The sequence below is a fragment of the Peromyscus leucopus genome, chromosome 9 (genome assembly GCF_004664715.2).
Source record: "Peromyscus leucopus breed LL Stock chromosome 9, UCI_PerLeu_2.1, whole genome shotgun sequence".
In the NCBI taxonomy this organism is placed as follows: Eukaryota; Metazoa; Chordata; class Mammalia; order Rodentia; family Cricetidae; genus Peromyscus; species Peromyscus leucopus.
The window spans coordinates 96,736,634-96,758,114 of record NC_051070.1 but is presented as its reverse complement, the minus strand read 5'-3'; the positions used below and the strand labels follow the sequence as shown (position 1 = coordinate 96,758,114).

The 21,481-nt window shown below is 39.4% G+C and overlaps 1 protein-coding gene across 1 annotated transcript in view; it reads right to left on the bottom strand.

The window, feature by feature from the left end:
- Znf385d (zinc finger protein 385D) overlaps positions 1–12,049 on the bottom strand; it is a 938,498-nt gene extending 926,449 nt beyond the window's left edge. Inside the window, exon 1 of the mRNA XM_028875654.2 lies at positions 11,312–12,049. Within this exon, the coding sequence (XP_028731487.1) occupies positions 11,312–11,417 (106 nt within the window). The 5' untranslated portion in view covers positions 11,418–12,049. The remainder of the gene's footprint in view (positions 1–11,311) is intronic.
- Between the last annotated feature and the right edge of the window lie 9,432 nt (positions 12,050–21,481).

The window sequence follows — 21,481 nt, the reverse complement described above, 5'->3', positions numbered from 1 at the left end:
TCATTTTCTGAAAAATTCTACCAAATAATAAATATTGCTTGGGTGTTTTAAGAGCACAATTTTCTGCAGTAAAATGTTTACCTGGCATTCCAATTCTTTTCAAGAAAACTACTTTCATGATTTAACAACAACAACAAAAAAGTATGACAAGCCATCCTCAAGCTCATCTATGTGTGACTTCCAAACTATTTTAGTGGCAACAGTCCTGTAGGTAGCCAGATGTGTTCACAAAAGCCCCTCCATAATTCCAGGTTAAGACACAGCAAGCACTACGCAATGCTTGGCAGTATCAGAAAGATAACTTTTCTCTCTTCTCTGCATACAAGATGAGTTCCAACCGAATTTCTGTCATTTATAAGAATCACCATTTATTAGACTGCATTGATTGATACCTCAGTAAGAGATAGCTTCAAAGACTCAATGCTATTTTAGTGACAAAGCGAATAACCTAAAGTCTTAAAAATTATTTCAAAATGAAACAAATACTGATGCCTGTATTTGCTCTGCTCCCCACAGGGAATACAAGAGTACATGGTGCTGGCTCACAATGTCTCTCTGTGTACCTCTGTTCACCCATGCTTTAACATAGAAAAAAATAATTGATGCTTCCATATAAATGATCTGACTCTCCTTCAGTGGAATTATGAAATAGAAATGAATATCCACCATCCTCAGAGACGCTGCTAATCAGATTGATCATTCAGTTGGCACATGCCTGCTTCTTTCCGGTTAGAGAAGTTGAGAGGCTTCTAATATGATTTGATTATGCTGTCCCTCCAGAGATGGCTCACTGTCCTTACCTTAAAACTTTTATTATTCCCAAACACACAGTGCTGGCTACAAAATACTGTATTTGATTTTTAAGCATCTAAATATCACAGCAGTTTGCTTCTCAACACAGAACTAGTTGATGCTGCATCCCAAATACATTCAAGAAACTAGTTGAGTTGCTGGGTTTCAAAATCAAACTTGGAAATAACACAGACTTTCTAAAGACAGATACTGGGTAAGATAGCTGTCTTCATGAGGAAAGTCAGATGCAAGGCAACAACTGGAAGGGAGCCTTGGAACAGAGGGGCCTTTTCAAACTCAGGCAAGAAACTCGCTGTAATGCGAATGTAACACACAGCATTAATTTATAAAAAGATATCTTCTGGAGCACCTAATTAGTTATCTAATCAACTTAGAAACTTATTAATGGGCCTGACAACTTTCCTTAAGGATCACATAAAGGTATTTAAAATAACTGTTAAAGTCACTTCAGCATTTTCATAAAATTCATTTATCTGCACCTCAGCTCTGAGTATGGTTAGAAAGTCCATCTGGAGAAACACTTTATTAGTGCTGTTTTGATACCATCGGTTACCAGGTGCTCTCCATCAGCGCCATGCTTGCAGAGTCACTATGTGAAAACTCACATAAAAGAAGCTGGTTCCCTAGCATTCTGAAAGGGAAGATGGGCACAGGGCCAGCGGAGAGAGCACTGGGCGTGTACTGGATGTGGGAAGTTCACCATTCAACTCCACCCACAAGTCCCTCAGCAGTAAAATATAAAGAAAAGGTGTTGGGGTGCAGCTCACTCTTGCACCTCTAGTCTTGCCTGAGGCCATGCAAGGGTTTAAGCCTCTGAACTAACAACAGCAAGGCTAATAGGAACATATAACATCTACCTATCTAATTCATGAAAAGAAACAAGTGAATATCACAGGCATAATTTGCATGTTTTTTGAAATGTTATTTCAATGTAAGCATTTAATATAGTCTTACACAAGAGACATTTTCTCAAAATGAACATGGAAATGTGTATCCCATTTTTTTATTATTATGACAAACATGATTTTATTAGTGAAAAATTAATAATGATCTTAAATGATCTTATATATGCTGAAAAATCTTAATTGTAGTAAATTTTACTTTCATTCAGAGCAATTTCCTAAGAAAATTCTTTGGAAATCTGGATGGTTCTTCAAGCTACAAAAAAAAAAACATAAAACATGAAGACATGCAAACATGTCCTAACTCATGATCTAAAGAAAACACTCTTGTTCTTTTCCAAGAATTTTCTTGTCAGGTCAAACTGCATCAGCGTTTTATATTTAAAGAGTTAAAACATGAGACGCTGGGCTCAGACACAATTTATATTTAAAATATTTAAGAAATTATATATGCCTCTTATTAATAAGAAATAAATTCAAAGTTTCCCCCAAATTCTGTAAGAATTGGCAAATGTAATGTTGAGAACAGTTTATAAGATGGAAAAATCATGTGTAAAGTCCTAAGATATTTTGTTAAACACAGTAAAAACTATCAATTACCAGGGATCTAGCCATGTTCATTTTTTTTTTCCTGAGACAGGGCAACCAGGCTATGGAAATCCGATGGATTGTTATGCTGCTTTTAAGACAAAATTCAGAGTATCTTTAGATTTTGAAAGAAAAGCAACTCAATTTTTATGTGTGCCACAGTGGAATTTTATTATTTATTTAATTATGAATGTTTTGTGGGGTAAACTTGATTCAAAAACATCACAGGAAGTATAAAGACTAGGATATCTCTGCATCTTAATGGCACTCACCATTAGATTTCTGATACTCAAGAGATGTGTGAAAAATTATCTTCTTAGGGAAAATTCAGGTGTGTTCACCATGACCTACTTGATACTCCACAAGGTGAGACTATAGCCAGCTCTGCAGAGAGGTCTCAGAAGTCCCCTATCGTTCCCGTTTCCACGAGTTCCCTTCAGAAAGAAGAACATTACTTCAAATTTACCCAAACAAAACAGCTCAATCCCACTGCCCCCAAGCCATTATCAAAAGCATCATTAAGATGACTAAACTTGATAGGGCATTGTTTAAAAGGTCTATTTTTAAATCCTTTTGAAATCTTTGAAGTTAAGCCTAACCAGAAGGGATTCTAGTAGCTAAATTACTTTATACTCTGTAAGGATGATTCTTATGGGGTTTTGCTTTATTAATAAGGATATCACTCTATGGACCATTCTAGTCCATCTTTAAATGACACATGGGAAAATTTTCTCTCTATTCTTACCATCAGGAATTGCCTTTTGCTATTCTATAGAAAAATAGGCTTCCAATTATATGTGCTTCTTTGGGTCTTATCCTCCCTAAAAACCCAGAGCCAAATTAGTGGTCAAGTACAGTGTGTGCACACTCCCCAGACACAGGTTTGAGCTCTTTTCTCTCTCACATTCTTACAAAAATGTCCCTCTATGAGTTTCTTGAGGATTTTTAATCTCAGCTATCATGATGTTCAATTTAGAGTCATGCAAACATCGCATGTGCACAGTTTGAAGAGTTTTCACAAGTGAACAGGTTCATTCAGACAACACCAAGGCAGGACTGGAGGGGTCACTCAGTTCCTTACCCCTCTCAAGAGCAATCTGGACTAGAGCTCAAGAGTTGGCTTTGCTTTAGAACTGAAAGTCATATGAACACAATTGTGCCATAGGTCTTGTGACTTAATATGATGCTGTGACACTAACATACTGGAGTCTGTAATTGCAGCTTACTTATTCATTCCCTAGCCATTTAGTGCCTTTGTTATTGCTGTTTATGTGGTTTCTAAGAATTCTGAAATATATTGCCAAAAAACTTGTTAAGAATAGGCAGAATTCTTGGCTGTGTTACCAAAAGCAACAACAAGATAAATTGTACTGCATGAAAGTTCTTAAACATTTTGTCTGACAAAATCTCTATTCTAGAACTAAAAATTTAACAGAACAAGAAGAGATTATTCACAAAAATCACCTATTTTATAAATGATTTATACAGAGAATATAAAAATAACTCTTAGTAGTCAACAATAGCAGCAAACAAATCCCCAGCTCAAAAATAGGCAAAGAACAGGAGCAGAACTTTCTTTATAGCGAAACACATGCAAAGTATTGAACATCACCAGTGCATTCAGAAAGTGGGACTGGACAGTGGTAAATGAATGATTCGCAGAAGATTACAAAGGGAACTACATTCAATCCAGCTACTCTTTCTACTTGTTGTTATATACCAAGAAGATTGAAACGCGTCTGGAAGAGATCTTTGCATACTGACTTTCAGAGTAAATTTATTCATAATAGCTAAAATGTTAAAAAGTCATTAGCCCATTGTCAAATGACCAGATTACAAATACAAAGGAAGACAATTATGAATATGTTACAAAAAGGATGAAATTTGAGGACATTATAGAAAAAGAAGTAAGCTAACACACCACATACACATACATCTGCCCAAGGACACTAATAAATGAGTCACCTAGAATAACCACAGTCATCAAAACAGAGAATATAATGATGGTTATCAGGAACTAGAGAGCAGTTATTGAATGGTGAGCCTCAGCTAAAAAAAAAAGAGTTGTGGAGCTGGCTGATGGTGATGGTCACATGACAGTGTGAGTGTTCTTCATACCACTGAGCTGGGGAATTTAAAATGACCAGAAAGGCATTTGTGTGTGTGTGTGTGTGTGTGTGTGTGTGTGTGTGTGTGTGTGTATTTTACCACACTATAAAAATTAGAAAATGTGAACCATAGATAATTAAATATATCCATTCAGTAACACTAATCATTTTTAAATATATAAATTAAAATTCTAATAAGTGGTTAAATGTGCAGTTAAGTCAGAGCCCAAATAACTATAAGTTTTTATTAGTTGATATTTATATTCAACAGCATTATGTGGCTGGTGGATTCTGCTTATCTTTCTAAATATTTATTTGTATTTATTTCATTAAGCTTACAGCTGATGCATTTTATCCCAAGATTGTATAATCAGCAGAGGTTAGAGAGTTCAGCTGTTGGCCTTCTGAGTGCTGAGTACAGTCTTGGCACAGTTACTCATCTTTAAAGTGAGTGTAACAATAATTTCTAAGCTTTGAGGTTAAAGTGAAGAGGCCACCTATACTCTCTAATCAAATGCCAAGTGAGCAGCTGTCTGAAGCGATGATGCTATTCACACATTCAACACTGCAGTCCATGAAGATGGGGTCTCAATTCTCTGGTCATCTCTAATATCCTAACTCTGCAGAATCATAGGAATCATTCACTTTCATGACTGGTCACATGAAGAAGAGAACAAAATGGAATGGTTGTCTATGCAAGTGCTATGCAAAATTTGATCAAAATTTAAATGTATTAAAATAATGGGATTTAAAATGCATTAAATTTCATATCCTTTCTGATATCTTCACCTCCCTTACAGCTAGTTTCATACAACTAGCACAAAATACAATGAACAGATGATGATTGACAATATACACTTATACACCCACATTCCCATTCCATACTGACCAAACAGCAATTCCTAATCCTTAGAATCTATAATTGTTACCTTAGTCAGTTCAGATAGGATTAAATGAAAGCATGAAGGAGTGAGTATTCTAGATTGTCAGGACTGCCCTTAGATGCACTCATAATAGCATCGTAGCCGAGAAGAGGGGACTTGACACAAAAAGAGAAGGCAACAGGAAGACAAGAGTCACAGGTGATGAGGCCACAAGCTGAGGTAAGTCAAGAAAATGCTGGATAAAACAAGGGACAGTTTCTTTCCTAAACCCTCCTAAATAAACATAGCCTTGCTTACACTGTGATTTATACCTAATAATATCATCAGATACATAGCCTCTACAACAAAATAATAGACCTCTGGTATTTTAAGAAACTGCTTGGAATGATTTTCTTTGGACAGATTACATAGGACATAAATATACAATGTATCCTTAATTCAGTACCAATGGGTGAAGAATGCAAGACAATGATTTTAAAAAATAATAATAATAAAGCAAACAACAAAAATTTAACATCTGGGCTGGAGAATGGTATACAAGTAAAGTACTCACTCAGCATGTCGTAGGCCCTAGTTCCAATCCCCAGCTCTACCCCCATAAACATTTAAGTATTTTACATGGACGTCTTCCTAAGTCTTCAATCAAGAACCTTCTTAGCCCTCGATCATAGACAAAGCCACTAGATGAGATACACACAGAAGTGTGCAGTAAGTGTGCAGCTCACAAGGAAAAAGGTAAGGGTTCAAACTGAAGAACTAAGATTTCTCAAGCTTAGACATAGCCACAGTATGTTCATGGTGATTCTTGTCAATTTTAATATCAAATTCTCCTGTGTGTGGGAAACGTAGCCACCAGAGAACTCAGCACAGGACATGCGGCACTTATTCTTTCCATCTCAGGGCACTGGGAAAGCTTTGGGAAACTGAGGCCATTAATTCCTAAATGTTGAACAAAACAGATTTTTAAAAGTCTAGATTTCTCAGGGTGCTTTCTACAGTTCCCTGAGCTATGCTAAGGAGTACACATCTGGCAGGAATGATACTCTACAAATATTTCTTTTCTTTCTCTTTTCAGATGAGGGTAGAGGGAGAGTAAGTGTGAAAGGTCCAATAAATTCTAGAACGTGCTACAAAATTTACAGTGAATAATATTTTGTAGCTAAGACAATCCACAAAAAAACCCCACACTTTCTCTTTATTTCTCACACACACACACTGAACAAAGAAATATATGACCCCACATTCTGAGAAGCCTCTACAACTCAAAACAGAGCACCCTATATTGCATTATGATGACATCTCTCCTGAGCACAGATCGGTCCAATGGGTACCAGACACACCAAGATCAGTTCTTTCCCTGGATGGGATATGTAACTACATGAACAATGCTTCACTGTAAAGCTCTCTTTTAAAAGACCCGCTAAGGAATGCCAGGTAATTGTTTGGGTTATTATGTTATGAAGGATGAATATGAAAAAACTGGCCCTTTGCATGTCAAATGCAGCAAAACATTGGATGTGTGGTTGGGCAACAATATAAAGTGGTGAAGCCATTGAACATCCTCCTCCACTCTAAAACTACATTAGATATCCTTACATTCATAAGAGAGGAATATGATACTATTTATAATATATTACCAATCTAGGCAAATACTAGAAGTGGTACCAAATTATGTGAATACGACAAAAATTACATTCAAAATTGGAAAAGGTCTTTGCAAAATAATTTGATCCATGTATGTCTATGGGGGCCTTTACCTCATCACAATTTTCTTTCATGTTAAGGACAGAATGAGCCCCGAATGGGAGAGCCACCAGATTGGGCTACTGTGACAAAATGTGATAGGCACTGGTTACTAAAGCAGCTAACATCCATTTCTGATAATTCTAAGGTTAAAAGTTCAAGATCAAGGAGCTAGAAAGTCATTGACAGCCTCATACCCTCCTGAAGCATAGCCACTCTCTTACTGTGACCTCTCAGTGTGGGGAAAGACGGGTCTCTGGACTTTTCTACATCTTATAGTCACTAATGTCACAACAGGGACTCCATCCTCATATCCCATCTAACTTTGCTTTTCAGACTGCACCTCCAGGTTCCATCATCTTAGAAGTTAATCATGACTTTGAAGAGAACTCAATGTTCAATCTACCACAAGGAGCTATGACTAATTTTTATCAGGCCTTAAAAGATATGAATAAATACATTTTTAATGTACTAAAAAATTTTAAAGTCTCTCCAGTGTGTTATCTACTTGTTTAAAATATAAATTAGACTCGTAAATTTTGAACATGTACTCTCCATAATCTTTTTAAGTGCTATTTAAGTGTTCACTTGATTTTCATTCAACCTGAAACCTTTATTTTATTCAAACTTTCACTTTAGGATGCTTATCAGAAAACCAAGTGCAATCTACCTTTAATTTTAAAGACTTTAAACACTCAGACTTGCACATACCTTTCTAATATTAGTTTCTCAACCTGTGATGTCAATGTGACTCACCCTTCACAAAGTTTAAATTACCTTCCAGAGATCTGCTTCTTAAAATTACCACATAGTATCTGTAAAAACCATGGTCCTGTAATAGTGACATGGAGCTGAAACATCTGTAAAGCATAGTAAAGGTGGCATCTGCTCAGGGCTGGTGAGCAGCTCAGTGTACAAGAGCACCCACCATGCAGTAACAAGGACCTGAGTTGGAATCCCCAGAAACCACCTTTAAAAGGTGGGGATGGTCATCCTGGTGCCATAGCAAGGGCCACACACAGGCAGGGATCTGGGACTTGCTGGCCCCGACCTAACACTAAGTTCAGTGAGAAACCATATCTTACAGGGATGAAGCAGAGAGTGATGGAGCAGGACCCCTGTTGTCCTCCAGTGCTGCACAAGCACGGCATGCATGTACACTCACACACACACACACACACACACACACACACACACACACACACACACACAGTGCATCTGTGTGAAAAATTAACTTTGTACAAGACTCCTGTCATCATAAATACTTTGCACTTTAACAATAAGATTTTACTACTGGCCTAAGGTTATATATGTTTCCTACTTGTAACTATGACATCTATGCCGAAACACTTCTGTAGGCCAGCTATCACTTCTGATTCCTTTCTATATGCCTCTGTTAAACTTAGGCATATTGAGAAACATGTTTTTTACAATGGGCAAAACATGAGGTTTAGAACTCTGGCTATATTAATGAAAGATGGACAAAAGTCTAATTCTAGGAGCACAATTGACCCCCAAATAAAAAGAGAAATCATAGCAATATCATGTGTTTAATACGACAGAGAAATTTTAGTTTTATTTTAAAACAATGTACCTTGGAAGCACAACAATGTACAGCATAGCTTTAATTTCTCAAAATTTCCAAATTCTTGGCAGGGAAATTGGTTCAGTGGTAAATGCGTTTGCTGTGAAAACTAATTTACCTGAATTCAGTCCCTGGAACCCACATGGTATGATGAGAAACTGACTCCTGCAAGTTATCCTTTAGCCTCTCAATGTATGCCTTGTATATATACTCCTACACAAACATATGACAATATTAAATAAATAAATGAATAAAACATATGACAATATTAAATAAATAAATGAATAAATAAATAATATGCAAACAAAACAAGACCTTTTTCTCAAAGCTGTTCCCGCATTTGGAATAATATTAATAGTGTCCCAATAGGTTTGTCTAATTTTTATTTGGTAATTCCATTCATTTCATTTTATTTGGTAATTACATAAGAACTCAGCTACAATGAGTTTATACAGCTGGAGACTCTAAGAAGATAAAGGAGGACATGTACTTGGGCAGCTGCATACATTTTACAATGAGGTGCAAGTTTTTAATTAAATTTCAAATAAAATAAAATTTTAGCAGAAGTGTCTGTTATTGCTATAGATAGAAACGGTTTTGTCAGGTGGCAGTCATTTTTCATTATTGAACATTTGAGGCACCTGTTAAATAGCAAATCACAGCAGGGGGAGTAATTGTTTTGAAAATACCATTGAAAATTAAGAGGAAAATTTGAAACAAGTGGCTCATAGCTTTTAATAGAAATCTAACATCCTACTGGACCTGAGCTTTGATTACAAGTGGGTTAAAATACCAGTGTCTGTAAAGATCTGAGGAAAAGTCTACAACCACAGAAATGTGATGTTATCAATCACAGTGTTAAGGGCTATAGTACAGCACTATTGATTTGCAATAAGGGAACTCAAGAAATGCCATCAAGGTGAACTCCAGCACTCAGCATTCAGCCTTTGCTGGAGCTGGTAGGCTGAGTTACATAAGTATTACACACAATTTTCAGCCAACCCACACCTCAGTCCCACATCGGCTACATTAAATAGATTTACTGACTATATAGGAATCAGTCTGCCATAGTGCCATCACCATATCAACATCTCATGTGATTTAGACAGCCAACCAGCTCATTCTTTCAAATAATCCTCAAGGAGATTTTACTGTGGTTGATGGAACTGTCTTTCCTATTTTGACTTCTCTAAAAATCCCTTATCCTCAGCTTGTAATAGGGATAGTAAACCCAAAGCTGCTATCTTGGGGTACTCAGCAATCTAACTGACTGTGAAACAAGATGCACAGTGGATGAGACAAAAATGCCAGGTGCATCACTACTGAATGCTTCAAAGGCCCCATCAGCACGCCTAGTTTGTGGCTTGGGTGTCTTTCTCCTGAAACACAACTTCCAACACTTCATTTACTTCCATCTGAAATAGTACATTAACTTGAGATGTTTGCCCATTCTGAGGTCTATTTTTTAAGCTTCACAAATTCCACGTTTAAGTTAATTTCTGAGGATCAACTAGGAATGTGTATAAAGCAATCACGGTAACCCCTAGATGTGATGTACTATGTCCCTCGATGGATTGAAGTGACCCACATTGACATACAGAGTAGTAGGACTTGAATTACCCAGCACAGGCCAAAGGGAGGGAGCTTTAGAAAACCAGGGAGCATGCACCTCTCACACGGTGAACTCGAACTGAGTGGGTACATCAAAGGCAGCTTCATAGACAAACTAGCAAATAACTCTGGCTTACCAGAGAGAGACCATCCCCCACTCAGATCTCCAGACAGCAAGGAGGGAATGTCGAGAACAGTGATAGCTCCACGTGGAAACTCCAGTACCCCATGTCTTTCCACTGGGTTCCATGCTGCAGAATTTGAAGACTCAAATGTCCAAGAATCTTGCCTTCCTCATGCCAAATCACAACCCCTCCCCCAGGCAAATGCAGACAAATGCACAGCCTCTAAAAACACGAGATGAAAACAAAACTGAACCGTGTGTGTGTTGGGGAGGGGGAAAGAGCATTTCATATTAGAAAACACGGTTGTGGAAGCTGCGGGTGTTCTCCGACCTCAATTCACACACATCCGAAAACTTCGAAGATTCAAGAAGCTAATGCGTGCCCAAGGAATATGCATTCTTCTAACTGGGTCACGTGGGTATAAGACACCTGGTGGCCAATAAGACTAGAAATCTGGAGGACATTGGCTCATCTGTGGGTTTCCAATGCCACCCTACATATCAAGGTAAACCTCCTGGAGGGATGTTTCTAGAACTCTGTAATGTATCTCCTCACTCTGCCCTCAAAGCCTATGCATTTTAAGAAGATTTATTATTATTACTATACTATTATTATTATATCATTATTATTATCATCATCACTATTATAGAAAGAAACGCAGTCGGGAGGCCGGGTGCCTCTGTATCCCACCAACTTCTCCAAGAAGGCACACCCTGCACACACCCAACAGGCGATAGCTGTCAGGGCATGCTTAGAGGCAGCTCCACTGGGCTGATCCCTCATTGTCATGGTAGCGCTTGAGGACCTCTCCACTGAGTTTTCTGGGAGTCAGTGGGAGTCCCAGCATGAGGGGACTCAGACTGCAGGGAGGTGGCTAGGGCAGGGGTGGCAGGGATTTGAGAGCGCCCAGAGCCAACCTGAGCCCTGCCGCCCCTTCCCGCGCTCAACTTACCAGCTCTGGGCTGCTTCCTCGGAGTCCCCGGGAGCTTCTCCTGCTTTCCTCCCGCCGCGTTCTTCATCCTCCTGCAGCTCACGGCGCGGCGCCCCGGGCCCGGCATTCGGGGACAGAGGCGGCCACAGGGGCACTTCGGTGCCCCAGAAGGCGCACAGCTGCACCACCGAGTCACGCTGAGATCAGGGATGGCGGGGAGCCTCGGCAGCGGAGAACCAGGTGCCGCCGGGCGCCCCAGGGGAAGGCAGCCTCTGCCCCCGCCGAGCTCTCAGCTCCGCGCGTCCGGAGTCCGGACCGCTCCAGGTGCAGCCCGGACTGGAGGTGCGAGCCCGCGGAGCTCCTGGAGCACTGTGAAGAGCGATCAGATGCCCGGACGCCAACCAAGCGGGGACTAGCGCGCGCCCAGCCAACGGGTATTAAGTGTGACCCACAGGCGCCAAGCAGGGAAATGCATCAGGCACTAGAGAAGACACTCCAGGGAGCAGCTTCTAAGGACTCTCCTGTGCCCAGGTCCTTGGCGCTCCCTTTGGGTGCAGCATCTTACACCCCACCCGGCTCAGCTTTAACGGTACTCCCAGCAGCCTTACACAGACAGACGGAGACACTGGGTGAGGCCACTGCCAGGACACGCAAGCCTCTCAGCCTCAGGACCTCCTGTTTCGCTTCGCTTTCCTGATCTCCCTTCCCCTCTCTATCCGTGCGGGTTCTAGGGCTTACAAGTGTGCTTTTCCACGTTAACTGTTCTCTGGACTCATCCTGGCATCTTATCGAAGTTCAAATGCAGATACCACAGCTCCGGAGGGGAGGGGCTGTCTGAGCTTCTGCGGCTTTAATGGCTTGACAGAACCTCTGATCCAAGAATCACGTTTTGAGTTGTAAAACACAAAGAAGCAAACAAAACATAAATATATGATAATTAAATACATACATACATACATACATGAATAAATAAGAAAGAAGTTAATTAGTATTAACACTTGAGAAAGGGGCAGTCCCGCTGTGCATGCATTATCCCACCAACTTCTCCAGGGTTCTCAGAAGTGAGAAGGTCTCCTTGTTGTCTAATCCCAGCTGAGAGAGTTATAATCTATACTTAACCATAGGCAGCCGTTTTTCATGAGGTTCGGGGTGGTGGGCGGAGAGGGAGATAATCATAACTATGAACCCAGTAGCTTGGGATAAAACACATGCTAGGCTTTCACTACTGTTAACAATCTCTCTTGGTGCAACCCTGAAGACAGCTAATGCTGATCAACGGGTGGAAATATCGGGGACATCCATTCATGTGTTGTCAGGAGAAGCTCATTATAACAACCTCCCTACAGTCATTTGGAAAGAAAAAGTGTAGAGGTTGGAGAAATTGCTCAGGGGTTAACGGAGCCTGCTGCTTTTGTCAAGGACCCAAGTTCAAATCCCGGCACCCACAACAAGCTTGCCTGGAAACACAGCTCCAGGGGATTAGATGCCCTCTTAGGACATCTACACACACACACACACACACACACACACACACACACACACACACACACTCACTCACTCACACACACACTCTGAAGAAAATCTTTTAAAGAAAATGTAAATAATAACCTCTAAGTTGCAATCTGTTATTCCTCCAAACAGCTGTGGTTTGTCAAAGATATCCATTGTTGTTCAATTGTTGTATTAAGCACTCAAATCACTTATCAAAAACTAAAAAAAGAAAAGAACCAAGAACAAGTTCCAAGAAGCAAAAACAATAAGGAAGCATAGTCCAGGCACCAAAGATACACGTGGCGTGACTAAGCCCGACTGCTGGGATTAGCATGCCCATTCTCTGCAGCCCACACTTTGATGGGGATTGACTGCAATGCATGTGTGATTCAATTTAGCAAGTGCTCACTAAAAGCTGATCAGGCTGACCCAGTCTGACACGGTTCATGCTTTGGAAATAAATTTGAAGATATACTAAAGAATACCATATTCAGCAGCCTGCATTACCAGAACAGAACCTAGAGCACATTACCACAAAGTCCCAAATGTGAGAGACCTGAGAGAAGCCACATTAAAAAAAAAAAAAAAAAAAAAAAAAAAAAAAAAAAAAAAAAAAGCCTTATTGTATAACGTGATATGGAGTGATAGCGGGAAAAGTGGAAAGTCTAAGGGTTGTCTGACCATTTGTCCAAATGCTCTGAAGAATCTTGAGAGGCCATTTCCAATTGAGTTATGGTTGCTTCCCTGAAAATGTGTTCCGCTGGGACATATTATCATCTAAAATATACAAAGAAGGTTGGTCAGAGAGAAGAGGTTACTAGGGTGATCTCGAACCCGAAAGAGCACAACTGCAGAAAGTGTTTAGGAGGGGCAAGGCCTCCAGGAAAGGACTGTAAAGATGGGAACAATCACACTTGTGGGGAATGGAATGTGAGGACCACCACAAAGAAGTGTCACTGAGATGTAACCAATGTTAGTGACCACATGGAAGGGACAGATCTCTTCAAGATAGATCTAGAAGGTTTGTGCCCAGGGAGCTAGAAAGATGATGATGCTATGAAGGATTGAGAAGCCAGAAAGAGAATGTGCCAGTGGGTAGTGTTTTGATTTGCGTTCAGTGGTTGGCATGTGTGTACTGGAAAATGCTAACAGATACTTTAAATCTCTTTGGATCCATGCAGTCAGATATTTGAGTCACATGGTCAGATGCAGATATTTTCACAATTACAAATGTCACCTTGCAATAGTTTGAGACTTCTGAGCACATATATGGGTTCAGTTTTGGGTAGTGTGACAGTTCAGTAATGAAACAAATCGAGTGCTCAGGAAAAACAGGTGTTTTTTTCTTGTTTTTGACTCCTTCCTGTTTTTGACTCCTCCCCTACAACTCAAGGAGCCTCCAGGCAGAGTGGTGATGGGGCTTAAGTAAAATAAAGTGTTGGCTTCTCCTTTGAATTTGTTCTACCCTGACTTGAATCTAAGAGGACAGATACCGTGTGGCTATTTGGACACTGTAACCCTCATACTTAACACAGCGCTTGGTAAAAAAGAGATGATGAAAGTACTTACAAATATTTAAGTAAGTACTAGGTAGACACAGAAGAGACATCAAAGCATACCCAAAAAGATAAAGAGATCGCAAAGGGGTTTTGATAATTTGATGCCATGAAAGCAAGTTAGGAATATTTTGTTCCAGACATAATCATTGTTGATAGAGAGGTGCAGGAGCATAAAAGGGGAGATGCTGACACATATAGAAAGATCTTGTGTTTGTTTGGAACAGGAACTGGTTTAAGACTTGGTTAACTGCATCCAAGTATGTAGCTGCACCAAAGAGGTATCAGGATTCTGAGTGGCAAAGGAATTCCAGAAAGAAAGATACTTTTTCTAAACAAACTTAACAACAAAGTGAAGATGAGAACAAAGAGGTTGGGCCTAGAGTGGGGATGGTTCCTATTTAGTGAAAGCAGCATCCAAACATACCCTAATAATGAGACTAAGAGGCCGCAAGTATTGGAGAGACGTTCCAGGTGAAAAAAGGGGAGGAAGGACAGTCTGAATGAGTGAGCCAAGAGTGTCAATGATTAGTCTTAGGGAAAATGGCCACTTGTAACTTAAAAGCAAGGACAAGATACTAGAAAGAAATTGCTTTGACACTTCATGATGGGGTGAAAAAGCACAGGAAATGTACATATAATGTTGCCCAATGTCTTCAAAAATATGGACATGAGTTCTTCTGCCAACCTTTAACCAACAGGAGATAACACTAGTAGTTTAAACTGTGGGAATATTCAGAAGAAGTTATCATGGGGATATAGTACTGACTCAACTATGGAAAATGGGCAGGCAAAATGTCTCAGTGAGTAAAGGTACCCACCACCAGCCCTGACCACCTGAGTTTGATTTCTGGAACCTACATAGTAGAAGAAAATTAATTCCATAAGTTGTCTTCTGACCTCTACATGTGCATGTACAAACACATATGAACATAATAAAATAATACATAAATATTTAAAACAAATCTTCATCAAAAATACAGGAAGAAAGAGTGTTAGCTAACATGGGAACCAGGCTCAGGAGTAGAAATTTACAACTTCAAGAATGAATGCAATTCACCCAGTAACACTGAAGACACAGTGTAGAGGTAAAGAAGGATACGACGTTGCTGCCTGAGATAAGTAACCAACAGAGCAGAAACCATCCTAGGGCTGGTGTTTATGGAGCAGAACCAGAGTGGCCTGTAGAGGCTTCCATATTTGGCGTTGGTTTGCCATGCTTCCCTTTCCAGTGTTCTGGCACTTGGAATTAGTTATTTAAATGATCCAAGCCTTGGTTTTCTCATTGCAAGACTTAAAGCATTTACCCTCTAATCTTAGGATTTTAAATTTAATTGTCCTAATGATGGTAATGAAGACAAGCAGATGTATGCAGGCATGAAACTCATCTGAGGAGGTTATGAAACTATAAGATCCCTGGGATTCAGGAATTGCCAACTCATCAAATGTGGAAGTGGGATTACAGAATTTGTTTCTAGAAACTCTTGCTGCTGCTGCTGCTGCTGCTGCTGCTGGTGGTGGTGGTGGTGGTGGTGGTTGAAAAACCAGACGTTGAAAACTACTATTTTAAAACATTTAACATATGCTTGACATGTACCAACTACTAAATACATAGTGGCTAGTATTTTGTCTTGATAGTGAGCTCATATTAGGACAGATAATAATAGGGTCTAAATTCAAAAGTATATAAATGAAGCATGAAGGTAATTGGTCAACAGGGATCATCAATGGATGTCAGAGGCTGAGATTTATCTCTCATATTTAGTATGAGAGAATGTGTAGGGCTAATCAAGATCAGAAGTTTGGGGTCAGTGAGAAAACACAAGATTTCAGAATCATGGAGATAGGCATTTGTTTTTCTAGTATTTCTTAAAATGGTTTATAATAAATACCAAGAGCATAACAAAAATACCAGTTCACAAGAAGAGATAAAGCGGCCAGGAGATGAACATAAGTCATGTCAGGAGAGTCATTCATTACTATGGCTGTGCATGAATACAGAGCCATGGCTTGGCCTTTGCAGCCATGGAGAAGCAGGAGGCAGACAGTTTGACATAACTGTCACTGTCCAAAGGGAAGATCTATAACTCCTGGGCTCTCAGGTTGGAAAAAGTGACCCTCTCACACTTAGAGCAGCATCTGTCTATGAGCCACTGGGGAACTTGGAGCTCATGTAGCTTTTTAAAGGAGGAAGCCTCTATTACAAAAAAGTGCATGGTACTATAGCACCAAGAGGAAAGCATGACCGGGAAAGCCTAGCAACAGTGAATCTCCTAGAGACGGAACTCCATCTGCTGAAGGCCCCACTGCACTGAGCATCTGTGTTTTGTTAGACACCATAGTGATGCTTTTTGGGCCACCCTTGGGCCCTGGTAAGATTCCTTTTCTGAGATAGCAAAGGAAGACTTAGGGAAATCAAAAAGCGTCTCTGAGGTCATTACTGACCAGCTGCCATCTCTCTAAAGCATGTATAAATTCCACTCCAAAATACTTTTCTACAAAATAAAGTTAGTGTATATGGTCCATCCATCCTTTTGGTCTTGGGTTCTTTAGGGAATGGATTCTGGACAAGTGAAAGTGAGTGTGCATGAAAATCACTGGAGAGAGGTTATGAGGTCAAGATCTGTGAGAGTGAGGACACAGGCCGTATACGGGAAAAATTGATTCACAGATCTGCAAAGGAGTTCTCAGCCATTCCTTGGAGAATACTGGGCTGAATCATACCTCACAGTTGTCCTGAGCCCAAGAGGGAAATAAATCTTCTACCACTGCATCAATCAGCCATTTCTAGTTATCAGGCTTCATGTCCAACCCTGGAAATCCAGTCTACTTAAGTATTTAAATATTATGTCACCACTCCCCAGGAAATCAAAGATGTTCATTTTAATACACAGTATCATGTGGTAGTCCTTGAGATGGGTAAATCTGGGTAAGACAAATATATTTTAATATATGTTTGGGGTCATGCAACTTAGAATTAAATGAAATATATAGAAGAAAATCACCTACAAAATGAAAAATAGCAACTCCCTTACAGGAAGCTATGAATATTAAATATTCTAACATAAAATAATTCTGGATGTTTTCTGTTTTTCTTTCTACAATAGGTGAAGGACTCTAACAGAACCTGAACATGGCAAACATTGTGCCATCAGGTTTTGCCCTTTTCCTGTTGTAAAATATTATTTTAAGGTGTGTTACTTTTTTATGTTGCATTTGTTTAACTCTGTGAAACTGTGTTACTTTGCCTGTCTAAAACACCTGATGGTCTAATAAAGAGATGAATGGAATGGTGAAGCAGGAGAAAGGATAGGTGGGGCTGGCAGGCAGAGAGAAGAAATATGAGGAAAAATCTGGGAGGAAAAGGAGGAACAAGAAAACAAGGAAAGAAGGATGCCAGGGGCCAGCCACCCAGCATCACAGCCAGCCACAGAGTAATAGTGAAAGTAAGATATACAGAAGTAAGAAAAGGAAAAAGCACAGAGGCAAAAGGTAGATGAGATAATTTAAAGTTAAGAAAAGCTGGCAAGAAACAAGCCAAGCTAAGGCCAGGCATTCATAATTAAGAATAAGCCTCTCTGTGTGATTTATGTGAAAGCTGGGTAGCGCCCCCCCCTGCAAAAAAAGAAAAAAAAAAACACCATTTCTCCTTCCCTCTCCCTTACTAAACCATTAGATTACATTCCTAAAGCTAGTCCCCAAGGTCTATTCCCTTATATATCCACTGACTCGTTCTTGAGGATAAACACCAGTGTCCATCAGTCAAAACTCCCTATTTGGCTACACTGGCTAATCTATCCAATTAGGACTAAGCAACTCATCCTAGCACAGACATCTCCTTTTCCCCTTAAAAGCACTTACATAGAGACACCTACTGTATGCTGACTGCCTTTGTCTGATCCATGGGGCAGCCTCCACCCTGCACTTGCTCTTCCAGGGTAATAAATCTCCTACGGGCTGAGAGCTTGGTGTCTGGACATGTTCTGAGTAGACTCCAAAGGGCTACCCCCTACAATAGGTGGTATTGAAAATTTAAGCAATATAATATAATATTATAATGTAATATATATATATATATATATATCATGTACTTAATAATATCAAGGTAGGAGAGTGTCAGCAAATCAGATAAATGATAGTGAAGAGAAAGAATTTAGTTGAACTGTAAAGAATGCATCTGATTTGGCCTTGGCTGTGAAGGTCATGTAAGTTTCACTAGATATTCCTGGGAAGGAAGAATACATTCAAGAACAAACCAACATTTGGACTAACTATTGATAATACAATGAAAAGCAGGAAATACTCTAAAAAATTCAATTTCTTAGCAATTTTGTGCCTTATTTTAGAAGAAAATGAAAACTGAAAATGTTGGGCAAATTAAAAATATGAACACAGTTGTCTCTTATGCAAACAATCCATGAAATGTTGAAATGGAACAAGAGCAAAATCAAAACTAAGACAAAGCTTTCTGGTCCAGCCCAACCTAACCCATGCTGGAGGATGTTCTTTTCTTTAACGCCATGGGACACAATGTGGTCATTGCACACAAAACCTGGAGACTTCCTGGAATCTCCAGTTCTGGGCCTTCATTTGTGACCTACTGAAGCAGTAACTCTGATGAGGGTCTCATTCATCTTTGTTTTAACAAGTTTTCTAGGCTATTTTAATATATACTCAAGTCCAGCAAACACTGCTGTAATAGTTTCTGTTTAATTTTCACATATGTGTATATGTATGTGTGTATGTGTACACGATGTACATGTTTGTGGCTGTGTATATGTGTGTGGAATGCACAAGCACATGAGTATGGAGATAGAGATCAATGTCAGGTGGTTTCTTCAGTTGATCTCCACCTTATTTTATGAGACATGGCCTCTCACCAAACCAGGAGTTCACCAATTTGAATAGGCTGGCTGGCTAGCAAGCCCCAGGGATCAACCTGCCTCTGCCTCCTCTGTGATGGGATTACAGATATGTAACACTCACTGCACACAGATTTTTACATAGGTTCTGGATATACAACCTTAGGCCTTCAGGCTTGCACGGTAAGTACTTTACTGACTAAAATATCTCTCCAGCCAACTGCTAATGTTGCTTGATAACACATTTTTCTTCAAAAAAGAATGTCCTTCTGGAACATTCTGCCTGCTTCCCCCTACGTTTGCATGATGTGATTGCTATTTGCTAACTTTATTACAGACTGTCTTTGGCCATGTATCTCAGCACTGAACTATGCCTATTATTATAAGGGTCACATGGGTCTCTTTGTTTATTGATTTTAATTAGCATACAAAATAATGGGCTTATTATATTTCCATACACATATATTATTACTTTTGCTCACATTCAACTCCTTTTTCATTTTTTACCCATCTCCTTCTCCTGCTGATTCCTTCCTTATCCCCAAAAGCCCTCTTTCATCACACACACACACACACACACACACACACACACACGGATACCACATATAAGAGTAAACATACTATGTTTATTATTTTGAGTCTTTCTTATTTCATTTAAAATGATGACTTCTGGTTTCATTCATTTTCCTTCAAATAACACTTTATTTAGAAAGAAATCACATTTTCTTTAGCTCACTTGTAGGCGATTTCTTATCTGGGATGATTTCCTCTCTTGGCTATTGTGAATAGTTGTAAAGTAAATGTGGTTGTGCTGGAATCTCTATGGTGTACTAACACAGATTCCATTATATATATGGAGACATGTCTGTGGTATGCAGACATGAATTTCTTCATGGATGCACAGGTATTTCTGTGGTGTAATGACACAGATTTTTTACATATGAAGTCATGTAAATGGAATGCTGACATTCCTTTCTGATGTGCAGGAGTCTCCATGATATGCTGTCTTAGATTCTTTTAGGTGCATGCCCACAAACCAGATGTTTTTCAAGTTTTTTTTTTTAGAATGAATATTTAATACAAACTTCATTCCATTTGTTTTGGATATGAGACATGATATCATTGATTTGTCTCTTTTACTAAAAGTAAGAAATCAGGAGGAGACATCCTTAGAGAGTTTGTAGGGCATCTAGAGGGAAGTACTATACAGTACACTTTCCTTATTAAAAACAAACAGATTAAAAAGCACTTCTCATTATTAGTAAAATTCTTGAAGGGCTAATGAAAATATACAGAAAAGTGCAGAAAATTTTACAGGCTCAAAATAATTCCAGCTTATATATTCAGGTGGAGAATCGTCCATAGATGTGGTTTTGAGGATGTGGAAACTAACGAAGATCCTTACAATGGCCAGCAGAAGACATATGGATGCTTCTTTGGAGATCCTTTTCAATAAATGGGCAGGAAGTTAAAGGAATGAGCTGACACAGCACAGGGAGGGGCTATATCTCATCTCCAGAGTTTCACCTAACACGGTGTTAAAACCAGGACCTGTATTCTAACTAACCTCCAGTTGCTTCCACTAGTGGCCTATAGATGACCATTAGAGAACCACTGACCTAGAAAGCTCTCTACTACCATTATTAATCTAGACATATAGCAGTCACTCCATAGTTGTTTGATAGCTAGAAAATATCTATACATTCTGCTTTCTATCTTTGTGAAAACTTTCTTAACAACCCCACTTTGCAGTGACAGCATTCACCTCTAAAGCTCTTTTAACATATTATAAATATGACTGAGTCTACATTTGGCATATCCACATTGTTCTATAATAGACTCCTAGAAGCACCTTAGAGTTGACAGTTTGTGTGAAGATGATATTTAAGGAATTGTCTGGAAGAAATTGGTTAGTGTGGAACAAGTAGGAAAGAAAGAGGAAGAAAATCAAGCAAGTGTGTGGGTGGATTCCCACAGAGAGTAGATTCAGTCTCATTCTGCACTGGGAGTCTTGGTTAAAGGAGCTGGACTTTCCTATTCCATCATTATCAATGCTTCACAGGAGGAGGCACATTGATTGACAGGAGATTCCAGTTCTTAGTAGCAGGGCAAAGAGGGTCCCTTGACCAAAGAAAAATGTTTGAAAATGAAATGAATCACTCTTGAAAGTAAAAAATAGTTTTATAAAAGTACAGGATGCTCTCAGAGAACACTGGAGAATGTTAATTCTCAAGTGGAATCAGTGTTCATTCACTTGTAAGCAAAAACAGTTATTAAGAGTC